The sequence below is a fragment of the Acinonyx jubatus genome, chromosome C1, assembly GCF_027475565.1.
Source record: "Acinonyx jubatus isolate Ajub_Pintada_27869175 chromosome C1, VMU_Ajub_asm_v1.0, whole genome shotgun sequence".
NCBI classification, from domain to species: Eukaryota; Metazoa; Chordata; class Mammalia; order Carnivora; family Felidae; genus Acinonyx; species Acinonyx jubatus.
Window position 1 is genome coordinate 24,572,502 of NC_069381.1, and position 17,737 is coordinate 24,590,238.

At 57.1% G+C, this 17,737-nt stretch overlaps 2 protein-coding genes across 3 annotated transcripts; one reads left to right on the forward strand and one right to left on the reverse strand.

The window, feature by feature from the left end:
- The first annotated feature begins 1,406 nt into the window (after positions 1-1,406).
- On the forward strand, positions 1,407-10,221 carry HPCA (hippocalcin). Of its 2 annotated transcripts, none has more exons than XM_053210879.1 (4): positions 1,407-1,551; positions 4,331-4,729; positions 9,032-9,137; positions 9,259-10,221. In XM_053210879.1, exons 2-4 carry the CDS (start codon positions 4,352-4,354, stop codon positions 9,354-9,356), a joined length of 582 nt encoding a protein of 193 aa, XP_053066854.1. In that variant the 5' UTR covers positions 1,407-1,551; positions 4,331-4,351; the 3' UTR covers positions 9,357-10,221. The 2 variants fall into 2 exon arrangements, with proteins under 2 accessions (XP_053066854.1, XP_026915568.2); XM_027059767.2 differs by lacking the exon at positions 1,407-1,551 and adding an exon at positions 1,576-1,970.
- TMEM54 (transmembrane protein 54) lies at positions 10,170-16,337 on the reverse strand. The gene is made up of 6 exons (XM_027059766.2): positions 16,143-16,337; positions 13,345-13,538; positions 11,489-11,548; positions 11,157-11,345; positions 10,876-11,010; positions 10,170-10,457 (listed from the first exon to the last, which is right to left on the reverse strand). Exons 1-6 carry the CDS (start codon positions 16,156-16,158, stop codon positions 10,383-10,385), a joined length of 669 nt encoding a protein of 222 aa, XP_026915567.1. The 5' UTR covers positions 16,159-16,337; the 3' UTR covers positions 10,170-10,382.
- Positions 16,338-17,737: the final 1,400 nt, after the last annotated feature.

Below are 17,737 nucleotides of genomic sequence, written 5' to 3' on the forward strand. Positions count from 1 at the left end.
AGGCAGTGAATGCTGGGCAGTCCCCTCATCCAGCTCCAAACAGGGCAGGCTCTCCAGGTCTAGTGGGGAAGATGGAGGAAGCTTGCCACTCCAGGGGCCTGGGGTGGGGCCTGAGCAGCAAGTCTCTCCCTGCCCCCAGGTCCTCACACAGGAGGCAGCTGGGAACCACCCACGCATGTCTGGCATCTCTCACGCCTCCACTGGGGGTCCCAACACCAGAGCCAAGGCACACGGAGGAACTGATGTTCTAGAGGGCCCACATGTCCAACCTCCCCCACCCCCTCCACCACCGCCTGGCTCCCCAGCTCCTCCAGTTGGGACCTCCCCATCCTCAAGCAGGAAGGACTAAGACTAGACTTTGACCATCTGAGTGGCCTGGTTGGGGACCTGGAAGTGGAGCTTTGGTCTGAGCCCTGGAGAGCCAGGGGTGTCCCGGCTGCCACCGACTTGGGAGGAGGTGTCCAGTCAGAAGGCAAATGCTGTCGGCTCACCTTCAAAGTAACCAGACTCCTCTCTCTCACCCTGAAATGGCCCCTGGCTTCCACCCTGGCCCCCACTCTTCAAGTCTGTTCTTGACAGAATGCCTGAGTAAGCTTGACCTGAAAGTCAGACCCTCACTCTGCTCAAGGCCCCAACCTAGAGCATCCCATGTCACCTGGAATAAAATCTACAATCCTTGGAATGGTCCTCACAATCTTTGGAATGGTCCTCAGCACTGCCACCATCCCAGCCTCTAAACGCCGATCTCAACTTTTTCCAAAATATGTATCTAATACACCACAGAGTTGACTTGTATATTTTGTCCACTGTTTACTGCCCGCTTCTGTAACCCCACTGCCTAGAAAAATGCTGGGCACAGAAATAGTGCTTGATGAATATTTGTGCGATGAAAGGATGAAGGCATATGGATTCAAGTCCAGGCCTTCCATTCACCAGCTGTGAGACATGGGGAAAATCATTTACCCCTCTGAACTTCAGGTTGCTCATTTGTGAAGAGGGGACGATAAGGCCCACCTCCTAGAGATAAAGGACAAAATTCGAGCCCAGGATGTGTGTGTGTGTGTGGGGGGGTGTTGCAGAAGCTGGCTGAAGGAGGATGCAGCCCCCATCCTGGCAGGAGGATGTGCTGGGGGGTCAGCGACTCCGGAGAAGGGCTGTCCTGAGGTAAGGTGCCTACGCACTTCAGAACCCCCGAGACTGGACAGCAGAGGCAGAGCCTGGGGTCGGAAGCGAGTATGGGAGGAGCAGTTTAGATCAATGTTGGGAGGTGAGATTCATTCTGAGAGGGGTGGGGGGTGGGGGAAGGGCGGTGAGATCCGGGGCGGTGGGCAGGAGATGGGGGCGGGGCTCTCTAAGGCCGAGGTGGGAGAGGGGGCGTGTCTACCCCCCCCCCCAAGAGCTCCCGGACTGGAGAAATGGGAGCTGCCCCCTCGCGAAAGAGCCCCCAGCTCTGTTAGTTCGCGAGTTGAGGCGTGGTGGCACGGAGGGCGCCTATCGAACCGCCCAGGCTCCGGATTCCGCTCGCTGAGCGACGTGCGGCTTCGCGCCCAGGTAGGGTTGGGGGTGGAGCGGCCGGGGTTGCCCTCGGCTCGGAAAGACGTCTCTGGGCACTGACCCCCCGACCCCATTCGGGCTACCTGAGTCGAGATGCTGAGGAGATGGAAACCTCTGTCCTCCTCCCCCGGCGGGCGCTCCCTAGTGAGGGGGCCAGGGAAGTGAGGGCGTCCCCTTCCCTCTCCCGGGCAGGGGCGGGGGCAGAGCCTAGCTCACTGCTTCCCCCCGCCCCGGGGCTGGAGGGGAAGGGGAGGAACAGGGACCCCCCCCCAGGGGAGGGGCTCCGGGCCAACGCCGCGGGGCGTCTCCCTGGCAGTCCCTCCCCCCGCCCCCCGCCCGCCCCTCCGGCCGCCTCTGCCGCCGCGCGCCGCAGCAGCGCCGCCTTCCCTGCGCAGTCGGTGTCTCCGCGTCGCTGGGTGAGTGGGGGCCGCTCCGGCCGGGGCTGGGTGATGCGGGGAGGGGGCAGCCCGGAGGGAGGGGGCCCCGTCCAGCCTCTCCAACCCCGCCGCTCTCGCGCCTCCCGGGAAGCCTCCTTCCGAGGGCGCTGGGGAGAGGGGGGCTCCCCAGGGGAAGAGCGCGGCGCTCTCCAGGGTCCTGACCGCCGAGTGGCCAGCGGGGAGGAGTCGCGTTCCGGCCGCCTCGGAGCGCCCCCTCCAGGAGGGGCCCCGCGCCCGGCGCTCGGAAGCGTGGGCTCAGGGCGAGAGCTGGGGAGAGGTTTGGAGAAGGTCCCCAGGGCGAGTTTCTCAGGTCGAGCTGGGGGGCCTCCCACTCGGGGGACTAGGGGTCTTTGCGGAGACAACAGAACCTTCTACCACCCTCGTTTCCAAGTCTTCCGATTTGGAGGGGCAGTTCTGAGGGTGGCAGGGAGGAGGGGGCCACTGGAAGATCTCTCCTGCCCAGCGCATCTCTCTGCCCCCGCCCCGATGACCCAGTTCCTTGGACCTTGAGGAGGGGACTAAGGGACACACTTCTCCGCCCCAGCCCCACGCATTTCCTCAGTCCCCTCCCACACACTTGTTCATTGGGTCCTCAGTCTGGGGCAGAAAAGGCTGCTTTAGAATGGAGGGTCACCAACTTGCAAAAACATGCATGTGACACTGCTGAGGACACACACAAGTCCACTAAATGGCCACTCAGGCATATCCCCCTCATACTGTGATGGGTGCGTACCTAGTCACATGCACATATATTGACTGAAACACACGGGAGTCAAATGCCATGCAGAAACCCGAGACATATGTGCGTACATGAACCCAAGCACTCACACACATGTTCATCCACATGTGCAGAGAGCTATGTGCAAATGCACACACAAGGAACATCCTCACCCTGTCTCACTCACAGCCCGAGGCTGGGGGGAGGGATTCACTTGCATACACCCCTACACTCCTGCCTGGAACTGCCTGGCTGTCTCCTCTCCATTGCCTTCCCCTCAGCCCTCCGCGCCTTAACCTCCTTTACTGAGGGGATCTTTCTGGACTATGTGAAAGGTAGGTATTGGGGAAAGGTTGGCTGGCCAGGGCTCTCACTGGAAAAGAGGCCCCTGTTATGTCTGAGAAGGGCTGCAGCTCCCTCTCCTGGGACCTGCAAGCACCCCTGGGAAAAGAAAGATGGCAAGGCTGCCTGAGGGTCCCACGTGCAGCTGGCCATGTGAGAGGTGTCAGCATGGGAGTTGGCTTGTGATGGCATTTGTGAGACATGTGGGGTCGTGGGCTGGTGTCTTGATGCACAGGGTATGGGAGCTGTTCGTGAGTGGTGCAGTGTGTCAGTACATGTGAGTTGTGGAGCAGAGGGAATGTGGTGTGGAGGCATGGTGACCCATGGTGGTATGTGAGTGGCCTGGGAGCCAGTGTATGGATTTGGTGAGCTATGTAGCATTAATATGTGTCAGTGTGTATTCATTTGTATGTTCTTGTGCATGAGTCTTGTGGCATCTGGGTACACATAAATCATTTTTATTTGACACTTATGTAGCACATATACGTGTAGGCATCATTCTAAGTGCTTCACATGTATTAACTAATTTAATCCCCACAATAATGAGGTAGGTACTATTACCCTCATTTTACAGATGAGGCAGAGAGAGTATAAGGAACTCATCTAAGGTCACCTAGCTGGCAAGAGGCAGACCTGAGCTTCAAACCCAGGTGGTCTGGCTCTGGAGCCTAGGTTAACATCTATCTTACGCTGGCCTTTGTCAGGCACACATGTGTGGGGGAGAGAACAGGTCAGTGTCTGGGCTGGAGGTGTATTTTGTAATGAGCAGGCATATGCGAGGCAAAGAAGGAGCAGGAGGGAAGAGGGAAGAGGACCAGAAGGCCTTTTTGCACCTCCCTGGGCAACTCTGGGAGGCAGCCCTGTCACTCCACGGCTTTGCGACCTGAAACAGGTCACCTCACTTCCTTGAGCCTGCCTTCTCCTCTGTAAAGCGGGGCTAACTCCTGGACTTCACTTTGTGAGTGTGAAATGATATTCACTTGTGAAAGCCCAGTGGCCGGCACTGAGAAGGCTCTCCGGTAAATGTGAGTCCCCTTCCCTTCCTCCGTCTCCTGGTCTGTTCCCTGGGAAATTGTAAGGTCCTGGGAAATGGTGTGGAGCATGTCACGGGCAGGATGCCGGGGTATGGGCTGTTGACTTTGGGCCAGCTGCTCTCTTTCATTGGGTCAAATGAGAGACTGGAGAGCCTGGTGTCTGGGGGGCCTTCCTGGAGTGGCGTCAAGGGGCCAAGAGGGCCTGACCATTTCCTCTCTACCCCTTGACCCCCTCGGGAATCCAGGTGGGACTTGGCTTGGTGGCCATGGGCAAGCAGAACAGCAAGCTGCGGCCAGAGATGCTGCAGGACCTGCGGGAGAACACGGAGTTCTCGGAGTTGGAGCTGCAAGAGTGGTACAAGGGCTTCCTCAAGGACTGCCCCACGGGCATCCTCAACGTGGACGAGTTCAAGAAGATCTACGCTAACTTCTTCCCCTACGGTGACGCCTCCAAATTTGCCGAGCACGTCTTCCGCACCTTTGACACCAACAGCGATGGCACCATTGACTTCCGGGAGTTCATCATCGCGCTGAGCGTGACCTCGCGTGGCCGCCTGGAGCAGAAGCTCATGTGGGCCTTCAGCATGTATGACCTGGATGGCAACGGCTACATCAGCCGCGAGGAGATGCTCGAGATTGTGCAGGTGGGCCCCTGGACCCCTCAAATGCCAGATGCAGGGCCCAGCAGTTGGCACCCCCCCATTCCCTTTCATCCTCTCGAGAGCCCTTGTGGGTAGGTAGTGGCGGGTGCTACTCTTGTGACCCATTTAAAAAACTATTAGGAACTGGTTTCCAATTTAAAGAAAAGTTGAGAAAACTCTCATATATCCTTTACCCAGATTCACCAATTAACTTTTGCCATATTTGCTTTATCATTACGGGCATGCGAGCGTGTGTTGCAATGCGTCGCTGTTGTTCTGAACATGACCCTCTACCCCTGAATACATCAGGATATATTTCCTAAGAACAGGAACATACTCTTACATGACCCATAATATAATTATCAAAGTCAGGACATTTAATGTAGAAACTATTTTCTAATGTAGATAAATGCTATTATCTAACTTACAGACCATATTCCAGTTTTGTCAACTGTCTCGAAATGTTCCGTATGGCACTTTTTACCCAGGTTGAGGATCACACATTGCATTTCATTGCTGTGTCTCTTTAGAGTCCTGTAATCTGTAATAATTCCTCAGTCTTTGTCTTTCAAAACTTGACATTTCTTCAGAGTACAGGCCAGTTATGTTTCATTGATCCTCATTTACTCAGGACAAAATGAATGCTCAGGTAAAGACATTGGCCCAAAGCCACAGCCTGTAAGTGGACTACCTTGGGTCCATCATCCACTTTCCATGAGGACCCAGCCACCTTTCAACTGACTGAGGGCCCATTAAAAACCTAGTACTAAGTGATATGTTGATATCCATGAGCCAGTGCATCCTTACAATAACCCCGTGAGGCTCAGAGAGGTGAAGTGACTTGCTCAAGGTCACACAGCATGTATGTGGTGGAGTCAAGTTCAAGCTGGCCACCACTCAGAGTTGCCCCTAGAAAGGGATCTGGCTTCTAGTTCTGGAGTTGGCTTCAACTCTTAGATTTCCCATTTGTAAAATGGGGGTGGTGATACTGACCTCACAGGGAGATTTAAGGACCTGATATAAATGCTCTTTCTTAGTACAAGTTTAAGTGTAGCATATATTAGCTCAATCTTCCAGAGTGCCTATCCCCCTGGCCCAGCATTGAAGTCCATCAGGGCTCTGGTTCTAGTCTATCTATCCAGTTCCTAGTTCACTTTTTGCCTGAGCCTGTGTTTCTTCACCCATATAGTGAGGGTGTTAGCTCCCTACAGCACCAGGTTATTGCAGGTATAAAGTGGGACAGGGGCTCTAGCAGGAGAGAAGAGAGTCCTCCATATGATTGTTACTTGGCAAATGTTGGATGCTGTCGGTTGCTATTCTCTCTTCTGCACATTCTCTGCTCTAGCCAGAGTGGCCTTTTCAACATCCTTAGGATATGCCCTGAGTAATCCCACTGCACAGCTTTGCACAAGCTCTTGCTCTTTCCTTTTGCCTCTCTGAATCCTTTCCCTCTGGTTCCTCGGCTCTGCTGCTTCCCCTTCCATTGCATCCAGCCCCTACTGGATTCTTGCTTTGGCTTCTCTCTTGCTAAGCATCGGGGTATGCTCTCTTGAGCTAGACTAGCATGGGCTGCTTGGGGATGCGCTGCCCTCTCTGTGTCTATCGCTAGGGGTAAAGCCTTAATGTTTGTGACCCCCATGGACCAGGCATGGACTCTCTAGCTGACGGACAGTGGGAAGTTCTGGGGGTCCTGGTGGAAGGGCTGGGGCAATCAGGGTGATGGAAAACAGCAACAGCTCAGGGATTGAACATACCAACAAATATGAGAGATGTTCACGTTTTACCACTTCGTGTGGTTGCACTGCTCTATACTGGTAAATCTCAGCCCTGTTGGGGGCGCCAAACCCAAGACATCAGTCATGCCCAGCTTCATTCCTTCGGCCTCCTCAGGACCCCTGCCTGGCTGACCTCTGCTACGTAAGCCCTGATTTCCTTTATGGCAGCCGGGCAGCCCGAGACGGCCGGTGCAGACAGAGCTCTGCAAATCCCAGTGACTGATTAATTACAAGTTGGCTCCAATGAAACAGTAAGTGCACAATTCCAGACAATTAATTAGGAGGCCCAGGAGAGGGCTGTCACGAGGGGAGCAGTCACTCTCTAAGTCACCTGGCCATCCTTCTCAGGACCCAGCCCTGTGGACACACCACAAGGGAAAACGCTGCGTCTTGGCCTCTTGGGGCTCCCACTCTGGTGGGAGAGAAGAAGTCTGCACTGACTAGCTAAATGTGGCATCTGGAGTCTAGGGGACTGAAAGGCAGGGAAGGCCTGAGGATGTGGTGGATGAGTAATGATTATATTATGAGCTGCTGTTTGCTGACCACTTACTCCAGGCAGCTACTATTCTAACTACAACAGTGTCTCATTCAATCGTCTGGACAATCCTAATGAGGGAGAAATGAGGAGACAGGTGCACAGAGGTTAAGGACTTGTCCAAGGCTACACATAAGGATTTGTCCAAGGCTTCCACACTAGTGGAACCAGGATGCCACTCCAAGTCCATCTTACTTCAAAACCCCTGCTGGTCATCACTACCCACAAGCATCTATCCCACAACTCTGAAGGAGTGGATTCTAATTCAGTCTCTGCCGTCAATTCCCTTTTCAAGCCTCCATTTCTTATCTGGAAAATGGGGATCACGATACCTGCTTTTCAGGGCCGTTGTGAGGTTAAGAAATAATGCGTGTAAAGTACCTGACACACGGCAGGAGACTGACAAGTGGTAGCTAGTACTATTATTCCAGGAAGAGGCTGTATATTCTGGGAAACCTGAAAGGCATGGAGGGGTTGGTTGTGGCAGGGTCACTCACCAGGGGAGGCCTGATGATGGAGAGGTCAGCAGGGACCAAACGAGAAGTACCTTGAGTGACCAGGGCTGAATGGTTTGGACTTGGTACAGAGGACAGTGGGAGGCACCAAAGGCTTTTAAGCCGTGGAGTCCCTGCCAGATGCCAGGCACTGTGCTAAGTTCTGAGGATATGGGTACTAGCTAGATATCCATGATCTTTAGCCGTATGCTGGAAACTAGGTGCAATCCTACAAAATTACTTTCAGAGAGGTGTCCCCAAAGGAAGAGCCCAGGAGGCTCTGGGCCAGCATATGGACCTTGACCCAGGCAGGATCAGAGAAGGCCTCCCTAAGAAAGCGCTATGTAAGTGGAGTCCCAAAGAAGAGTGGGAGGCAGCAGAAGGAGCGTGGGGCAGCATCCAGAAGGAGCTGGGTGCACGGTGGGCCTGGAGGGAAGCCTGTGTGTGATGGGAGCGAGGCGGCGGCCCACTGGGCTGGGGACGTGGCGGTGGAGATCTGTGTTTGGAAAGCTTTCAGAGGCAGCGTGGGGGACAGATGCGAGGGAAAGAGGCCGGAAGAGACCAGTACGGAGGCCGGATCTGGATCTGAGGCAAGGGAAGTTTATGGGATGGGAGAAGGGAGGCTTCTTGGCAGAGGCGTCAGTTGCAAAGAGCTGGAACATCGGGGGGGATCCGCCTGGTCCTTGAGTTCTGGGGCGCCAGGACCCAGTCTATCCCACAGGCCAAGCCCTACGTGCTCTGCCTACATTTAGCACAAATATCCTCCTTCGTGTTGCCTCCAGAGATCCTGCACGTGGCAGCTGCAGTTCTGGGCACAACTGAGCGCATGCTGTCCCCGCCTCTGGCAGATGCTCATTTGCGTTTATTTGCATAATGCCCCCGCCCACTCTGGGCCCTGCGGCCTCGAGCCCTACAGCCCTTAGTGCGGCTCTGCGCCCCCTGCCGGCCACACAGGCGCCGCAGCCCAATGTCACCTCCTTCGTCCAGCGCCCCCTGTAGGCGGCTGAGCGCGGGCTGCCCAGGGCCCCGAAGTTTCAGAAAAGCAGCCCTAAGCCGGTACTCATCCTGGAGCCCGCAGCGCCCCGCACCAGCTCCTAAGCCCGATGTTCTAGCCCCTTCGCTATCTGGGTCCCGATATCCTCCAACCTCTCTCCTGGCCCACTGCACTCAGCCACCCCCAAATTCTCGGCGCCCACTCAGCTTCCTGCTGCAGGTCCTTTGTACGTGCAGATTGCTCTGCCAGCAATGCCTTTCCCACCTGGCGCTCCAAGGGAACTTGGTCAGGGCCCGCTCCAATAGCCCCCTCTTCTGGGAAGCCTCTCCAGGCACTCCTTCCTTATCTAACCCCCCTTCCCGTTCCCCCACGCCTCCGTGACCATCTCTCCACCTCACCCAACCGGGGGCAGCAATCTTCTGCGTGTGTGGAGGCCGTTTTGGATGCTGGGGGTGGGGGGCTCGGGCAGGCTCCTCTCACTCCCTGCCTCCCCCTCCCGCCCCTCAGGCCATTTACAAGATGGTTTCGTCCGTGATGAAGATGCCGGAGGACGAGTCGACCCCAGAAAAGAGGACCGAGAAAATCTTCCGCCAAATGGACACAAACAACGACGGTGAGGGGGCAGGGATGGGGCGGGGCGGGTGCCACTCCCCCTTCCTCTCCCGCGGCTCTGCTCGGCCTCCTCTCGCTGCGCGGCCGCCTTCTCCAGCATCACTGCTCCCCTCGCCCCGCAGGCAAGCTGTCCCTGGAGGAGTTCATCCGCGGGGCCAAAAGCGACCCGTCCATCGTGCGTCTGCTGCAGTGCGACCCCAGCAGCGCCTCCCAGTTCTGAACGACAGGACCCAGGTTCCCCCTCCTCCCTGCCTTCACTGGCCCTCTCCCGGCTTCCTTTCCTTGTGTCTATCCAGGCTGGGGGTCAGGCTGGTCGCATCCCCCCCACCCCCTTGCCCACACCCCCCGCCCCCAGGGACTGCACTCTGGGGTCTATGGAGAAGGCAACCCTACAGCAAGCAAGCGGTAAGCACCCTCAGTCCAAAAGGCAATATCTCCCTTAGGCAATGATTGAGACGCAGGCTCTGGCTGGGTCTGCCCTCCCTTACCCAGAGGGAACTTCAGCCATTCTCCCCCGCCCCCACCCGCACCCCGACTCACACGCAGCCTCGAGCTCCTCCCCCAACCACCGGGCAAGCTCCCCCACCCCCACCCCGCCCTTGTAGCTCTCAGCCTGGGTGGAGGGCGGAATCATGCCCAGGTGAGGAGGCTGTCTTCATTTGGATAGGAGGAAGGATTCCGGAGGTGTGGGGTTTGAGGAAAAAGCTTCCTTGAGTCGTCCTTTCCTGCAGGAGGGTCTCGACCCTTCCTGCTTCACAGCTCTTGTTGGCCTGGAGGCCAGGATGCAAAAGGAACCCACCCCACTCAGTTCCAGGCTCCCAGCTGTGGGTCCCATGAACCCCCACCTGCCTTTCAGCACTCGGATGAACACAGACCCACAGATCCCTCTGTATATTTTTCCTCTCTCAGAAAGACACACACACAGGCCCACGGATGGGCAGACACATCCAGAGCCCCAACCACAGCATCCTGTGTGGGAAAGAAGCACAGGGCCCCTGGCCGAGTCCCCTCCCCTGCTGCATGCATCCACGTGGAGCATCTCTGTTCTTTTTAATAACTTCAGAATAAAGTCTCATTTCAGTGCAGTGGGCTGGGTAGCTGAGGGAAGGGGTTGAAAGCCCCACCCGGGCCCCTGAGTGACCAGTGAAACCTCTTGGGTCTGTTCCAGGAATCCTGACCTGGTCACAGTGCAGACTTGGTTGCAGGGGGCCCCAGTGGTCACGGGGCCTGGACGGGCCACCAGCTCTCAGAGGGTCAGCGGCTCAGAGCTGGTGCAGCTCAGCAGGTCATGGCCCTCCACGGGCTCTGGGCTCTCCTGCATCTGCAGAGACACAAGAGGCTGCTGGGGAACTGGGTCTGCTCCTATAGGACACCCAGGGGAGGGGATGAGGGGAGGGCTGAGAGGATCTCTGGGGCAAAAGAACCTCACTACCCCCTCCCATGCAAGAGCCAGGCCATACCCTTGGGGTGCCCCCAGACTGAACCCAGATACTCCTCCCTCTCCCTCAAGACTCATCCTGGGCCTTGGGGGAGCCAGGTTTCAGCTGTGTGACTTAGCTGGGAGATCTGACCTCTCTAAGCCTCCGAGCTTCTCCCTTTCATCCTGGAGGAAAAACTGCCCCAGTTCTCAAGGCAGGGGCCCCATGCAGAGGGTAGGGGCAGACCAGCCTGGGCTTCCCAGCAAGGGCTCCCAGGAAATATGGGGAGTCGGGGCTGATGGAGGGGGTGGCGGGCCTTACCATGTGGTGGCTGCTTTTCCCCCACCAGGGCCTCAGTTCCAGCAGCTGGTGGGCGAGCTGGGCACAGCGCACAGCAAACACGCTCTCTGCCACGCAGAACACTAGCGAGATGCCCCAGAGGCACAGGCTGGAGCTCTGCGGGGGGGCACAAGGGGCAGGATGCAGGGTGGGTCTCCAAGAACCCTTCCCACCTCTGATGAGCCCCTGGGTGTCACCACCCATCCCCCCACTCCTCCAGCCCTGCCCTGCCCCCTCCTGCAATCCCAGGCCTGAGCACTCACGTAAATGCGCGTGGGGTCGAAGGGACAGTCAGGCACCAGTACCAGCAGTCCGGGGCTTCCAAAAGTGCAGGCAGCCAGCAGCGCCCGGCCTTGGGTGGCAAAGGTCACGGCGATGGAGGCCAAGAGGCCCAGGGCACAGGTCAGAGAAAGAAGGGCACAGGCCGTGCTCGAACTAAACACTGTCCAGCGCTGGATGGGGGAGGCCACCGGTCAACGGATGTCAGGCTTGGTCCCATGGGGTCAGCCTCACTCCCTCCGGGCAAGCTAGGCCCTTTGGGGTGGCTGCTGCCCCCACCCAACCCCTACAGCCCCTCCCAGGAGGAGCCACATACCAGGGGGATGCTGGGGAGGTAGCGTGACAACACGATGGATGCAACGCCTGAGGTGATGACCTGTGGGGAAGGAGAGCAGGCAGGTGTCAGGGGCAGCTCTGGGTAAAGATTCCACCGAGGCCAACTCTAGCCCTCCAAGCCCCCGGCCCCTCATCTCCGCTCAGCTTTGGCCTCACTACCTCCATCTGCACAGAGGCACTGCCTCCTCACGGTCCAGCCCCGAAGAGATGTTTCTAATATCCGGTAACTCCCTGCCTACAACCTTCCGTGACTCCCCACTGCCTATAGGTGTTTAACTCAAACGGGGACCTGTGTAGCCCAGGGCCACAGGGCCATGTCACAGGCTATACATGACATGTCTCTCTGGAGTGGAAGGATTTGGGGATAAACTAAGTAAACTCAACTGGCAAGGAACTAAGCACAAAATTGTTATTTTAACAAGTCAGAACACTTCATGGAGGAGAATTCAATGGGCTGAGCCCATGGGAGGCAGGTGGTCTGATGGCCACCCAGCAATGGCTTTACTTCACTGAACAGCCCCACGTAAGTGCCCCAAGCTCTCTGGGCTAAGCCCCAGTCTGCAGGATGAGCTCACAGAAAGGACACTAGCTTTGGCGTCAGACACCAACGGTTTCAGATCCAGCCTGGCTTCTTTGTATCGACAGGAGGTTGGGTGAATCCTCAGTGTTGGTTTCCCCCTCTGGAAAGCGGGGGTAACAGACGCCCCCTGTTGCCAGATGCAGTTGAGGATTAACGGAGGAAATGAGGGCAAAGCTGAAGGGGTCCAGCCCAGAGCCCATCCCCGGTGGATCTCCTAACCCTCAGCTCACTGCTCTCCCGGAGTTCCTTACAAGGCTGGTGAGAGGAACACTGGGGTCACTGGGGAACCCCAGGGGTCACTCCAGGGGACACCACACATCTGCACAGCCCGGCCCGTCCACTGACTGAGGCTTCTCCCGCTTGCTGGGGCATGTGATCTCCATTCACCTAAGTCTCGGCGCAAGCGGGCTGTTGGAGCTTCACTTTGTAGAGGAGAGACTAGGCTTAGAGAGAGGAAGAAGTCCCTCAGCCGGGAGGTGGCAGAGATGGAACTCAAGGCTTTGATGGATGGATGTTGCCCAAAAGCTGCAGCCACCTCTGCTAACAGGTGGGAAAGAGCTCTGTGACCTTCAGAATGCCAGGGCCCTTCATTCGTGGATTCCTCAAACAGGTACTGACACCTCGTCATAGCCACGGCCACCCATTAATTGAGCACCTACCATAGACCGTCCCTAATGCTAAGTTCCTGCCAAATTTGTTTTTTCGGTGTCCCCAGAATAGATCTTAGCCATTCCCACCTCCACACCTTTGCATCTGCCATTCTCTCTGTCTCTGGAATGTCATCCCAGCTTCCTCTCCTACTTGCTGGCCCCAGCGTGCCTCCTATGTGGGCTATGGTAATTGCAGCCTATCTTTGAACTCCTACTCATCCGTCAATATCCAGCTCAGGGGCCTCCAGCTCTGTGAACACTCCTGGACCCTCCCAAGCTCAGCTGATGCTCCTTCCTTTTGTCCAGCACTGCCTTGGTTACTTCCTTGTCATCATAATAATCCCAGTTCACAAGCGTGAGCACTAACCATGCGCCAGATACCATGACACGCACTTTACGTGGATCTCATTACGTGGATCACTTTACGTGATCTCATTCATACTCACGGGGACCCTGTCAGGTGGACAATGCTACAATCCCCATGTAATAGACAAGGCAGCTGAGGCAGGGAGAGGTTGAGAGACCAGAGGCTCAGGGCTCTCTCCTTGCCCACCCCAAGCCCCCTCCAGCTCCCTCTCGCCAGTCACCCTCCCCGCCTGGCCATACCACGATGGCGGACGTGACAGAGAGGATGTTGACCACGCAGTACTGCAGAGCCACGGCATCGCGTGGGGCAACCACGTAGCGCAGCACAGTGCCGTGCAGAAGAGCGGCTGCAATGAAGCTCACATGGCCCAGCACTACCAGCACCAGCCCTGTCTTCATCAGCACCTTCCGGAAGTCCCCCACACTCAGGCCACCTGTGGGGGACAGCCAGGTCAGGGCCATGGTGCGGCTCAGCCTCTGGCAGAGGAGAAGACTGAGGCCCTGGCAGGATTAGTGGACACTGGGTGCTAAGTCTGTTTCCGGAGGGCTTGGGGTCAGTGACTTGTCTTCTCTGAGCCTCAGTTTCCTCATTTGGAAAAGGGGTTCACAACACCTTCATGAGAGTCTTTGGGGCTCTAAGGCTGGAAAAGCACACAGGTGGTACTTAATAAAGGGCAGGAGTTCTTGTCAGTGCTCAAGGTTACGCGTGACAGGGCCACAACTTGAACCCAGGTCTCTAGCTCTAGGTCCATGATCTTTCCACGAAGCTCCCCATTCACTGATTTATTCATTCAGGAGTTTGTTACTCAAATGCTCAGAGTGCCTGCTCTGTGCCAGGTCCTAAGGTACCACGGCGAGTTTGACAATCACTGTCTAGGCCCCAAAGAGCCCCTAGTGCACTGGGCAGGGATCAGATCCTGCTCGGGATTCAGTTTGGTGTGTAGAGCCTGGCACATAGTAGTCAACTCACAATTGCTGAACTGACTTGGGGCAAGAAACTCAAGCCTCTGAGGACCCATCTCCTCATCTTTAAAATGGGAAGAGGGGTGCCTGGCTGGCTCAGTCCAAAGAGCATATGATTCTTAACCTTGGGGTTGTGAGTTTGAGCCCCACGTTGGGTGTAGAGATTACCTAAATAAATTATTAATTTAAAAAAATAATGAAATGGGAAGAATAACCCTTGTCTCCCAGTGGAGGAGGGTCCCAGGAGAAGACAGATGGGAAGGTAGGTGGGGCATACCCTGGGGGTGCTGGGAGAAGCAAGCTCTTGGTGCAGGGAGACTGGACAGGGACAGGGCAAGTGGGGGAGGCTGGGACCAAAAGAACATCAGAGACTCCTCTGCAGATTCTGAGTGGCCAAGTGGCTACGCAGCCCCTGTCTGCACACCTCACGGGGAGGGATCTCTCCTCCTTGGGCAGTTCAGGCTGTTCCATATCTGCTCTTTGGAATGTCCCCTATGGGTCCTGGCTTGGCCCCAGAGGACACACACTATGCCTCCTGGCCCTGTCAGCCCCCTCATTCCAGCCAGCTCTGGGAAACTGGCCAGGCCTCTAAACTAAGTTCTAGGAAGTCCCTTCCTACACCTCAGTCTCCTCATCTGTGACAGAAAGGGTTGGGTCCTATTTCATATATGGGAGCCCTGTAGCTAAAAGAAATGAAAGAAGAAGGAAAGAGAGCGAGAGCAAGAGCGAGAGAGAGAGAGAGAGAGAAAGAAAGAGAAAGGGACAGGGAGGGAGGGAGGAAGGATGGGAGGGAGGATGAGAGAGAAAGGAAGGGCGAGAGAAAGGGAGGGAGGAAGGAAGGAAGGAAAAGAAAGGAAAGAAAGAAAGAGGAAGGTAAGAAAGAGGAAAAAGAAAGATGGAAGAAAGAAAGAAAGAAAGAAAGAAAGAAAGAAAGAAAGAAAAAGGATGGAAGGAAGGAAGGAAGGAAGGAAGGAAGGAAGGAAGATGGAGGGAGGGAGGGAGGGAGGAAGGAATCACTAGGGTGGATATTCTTGGGCACCCTGTGCCAAGAAGCAGTCCCTGGGAGCAGCAGGGTAGGGCCGCTGTCATAGCCCTTCTGTGTGACCTTGTGGTATATAAACTCGGGAGGGGCCAGCGCAGCTGGTTGCTGAGAGAGACACTTGGGGCCCTGCAGGACCCTCTGGAGCAGGACTGGGTCTCAGAGCAGAGTGCAGGTGATGGCTGGATGGGACCTTGGAACTGGGATGGCCTCATGAAGATTAACTGCTAGTCAAACAGGAAGCTTTGTCCCAAGGGCCTGACCCACCTCGCCCCATCCACCCACCTGCCTGGCAGCCCAGACACCACCTGGCTCAGGGTTGGGCTTACGAACAACAACCTCCTAGGACCAAGACTTGGTCAAACTGGAGGGACAGGGCCAGTGTGGGGCTGTGCCTGGAGCCCCGGACAGAGTGTCAGGGCAGTCCTGACCTCTCCTGTCTAAGTGATCATTCTTAGAGCACTTAGCAATGTGGTTGGCACTTCACTCTCAGGAGCCAACTTCGTTCCCACAGCAGTCCTGGGAGGTGGTGCTACCACCCCCATTTTACAGATGAGGAAACTGAGGTTCATGAGGTCTCTTGGCCAGAAAGCGGGGAGTCCCCGGGTCTGTCTGATGCCCAAGAGCAGCATCACTGTGCCCAAGGAGCGAGGGGAGGGGACACACCAGTCCCGCTCTGTCTGGATCCTGTTGGAGGAGTGGAAGGTTGGAGGTAGGAGGTTTTTGCGAGGCTGAGGAGGCGAAAGGGCAGGGAGCCTCTGGCTCAGGGCTCCCCGGGCCCTGGGTCTCCCTCCCTCTGCTCTCCTTCTGGGCCAAGCGCGCGCTGCTCTCTCCAGCGACTCCCCTCCCGCCTGGGGGTTCCCTCCTCCGCCGGAAAGGAAAGTGGGGAAGGAGGGCGGAGGCGCTACCCCACCTCGAGAGGATACCAGCGGCCCTCCTCCCTCCACCGCATTGCTGGGGAAACTGAGGCTGAGAGCGGAAAGTGACCCTCAGAGAAGGCGGCGGGGGCCTCGCGGCCCGTCCCGCCGCGGCTCACCCAGGCGCAGACACATCTCGGCTCCCGCGCGGGCTCTCCGCGGCCGCTTCAGCGGGGCTCCTGGTGCCGCGGCCGGCCGCGGGGCCCCGCTCCCATCCCGGTCCGCAGCCTGGGCGCCCGCCCGCGCCGCGTCTGGGTCCCGGGCTCGCCGGCGCCCGGCCGGCCTCCCTTCCCGTCACCCCCCGGGCGGCCCAGCCCCGGGCGGGCCCTGGCGGCTCGTTTGCATCCCGGGCCGGTCCGACCGGCTGGGCAGCCCTTCCCCGCCCGCCCGCCCGGCTGAGTCACGGCGTTGGCCCCACCCACCCGCCTGCCCGCCTGCCTCGGCGATCCCAGCCCTCCCCAGTGGTCCCATTGCACAGATGGCCACTGAGGCTCCGAGGCGCAGCCGTCGTCCAGATGCGGGCCGTACGCGTGTTGGCTGTGGCTGCCGTGACCTGGTGGGAGCCTGGTCGGGCAGCCCCAGGGTGAAGTTGGGAATCTACCTCTTTCTAGAAGATGGGTGGTGCAGGAGCACTACGTGGGAGACCAGAGTCTGTTTCCTGACTTACTGTAGGACCTCAGGCAAATCACTTTCCCTCTCTGGGCCTTAGTTTTACTGGGCAAAGAATGGGCTCTGTCCTGGGAGTCTTTGGTCCTCCAGGCTGAGCAAGGCACTTTATTCCCCTGTCTTGGAGGTCTCTGTTCTCTCATTGGAAAATCAGGGATAATAAATGCTGTCCTCTACGCGGGTGATGAGACAGAATGAGATACAAAAATGAGATAAGAAAACACTTTGAAAATTCTCTAGAGTACCTTCAAAGACAGAGTGTAGACCTAGCGGGATCACGCAGTAGGAGCTTCACATATCCTGGCTACTGGTTACTGAGCCTCTTTAAAGTGCCAGGATGGACCCCTGCCCTCCTGTGTTTTGTCCTCAGCATCTGGAAGTGGACTTGCCCAAGAGCACCCAGCTGGACGTGGTAGAGTTAGTGGGAACCCAGATTCCCACTCGGGTCTCCATGCCCACGTTTCCCATTGTGGCCGAGCTGGGGCTGCCTCCCAGGGCTTTCTCAGCCCTCAGAGCAGGCCTCTGGGAAGCACTTATGTGGCATCTGGGCAGTGGCACTTCATCGTCTGCACCCCCCACTGCACTGGTCAGTGGCCTTAAGCGCAGGAGCTGGCTTGGTACTTCCGACACCAGATGTCCACTGAATGTGTGCCTTTCTGCACGCCTGTTACTGGTGGCAGCTGTGCGCCCTGTGTGTCTGACACCTGGGTCAACACGCAGAGCCTCTGGAGTCTGGAGGACGTTAACACCAAAGGAGGGAGTGGAGCCGTCTGAAACTGGGTCCGGGAAGCCCCTGGGGGTCTGGGCAGGCTGCCCTGATAATCCCTCAGCAGACATGCTTCCCAGTTACCTGCTGTCTGACGGGGGAGCGGTGCATGGCAGGGACGGAGTGGGGAGAAAGACTTGCAACGTGGAAGGCAAGTTGGGGGGGGGAGGTAGGGGGGGACAGTTCATGAAGCCACTGGGCTGATGCTCCCCCAGGCTGGCATTTGAATTTTTATGTCCATGGAGACAACCTTTCAGTAGGGCAGTTGGGCAGGAGTTATCC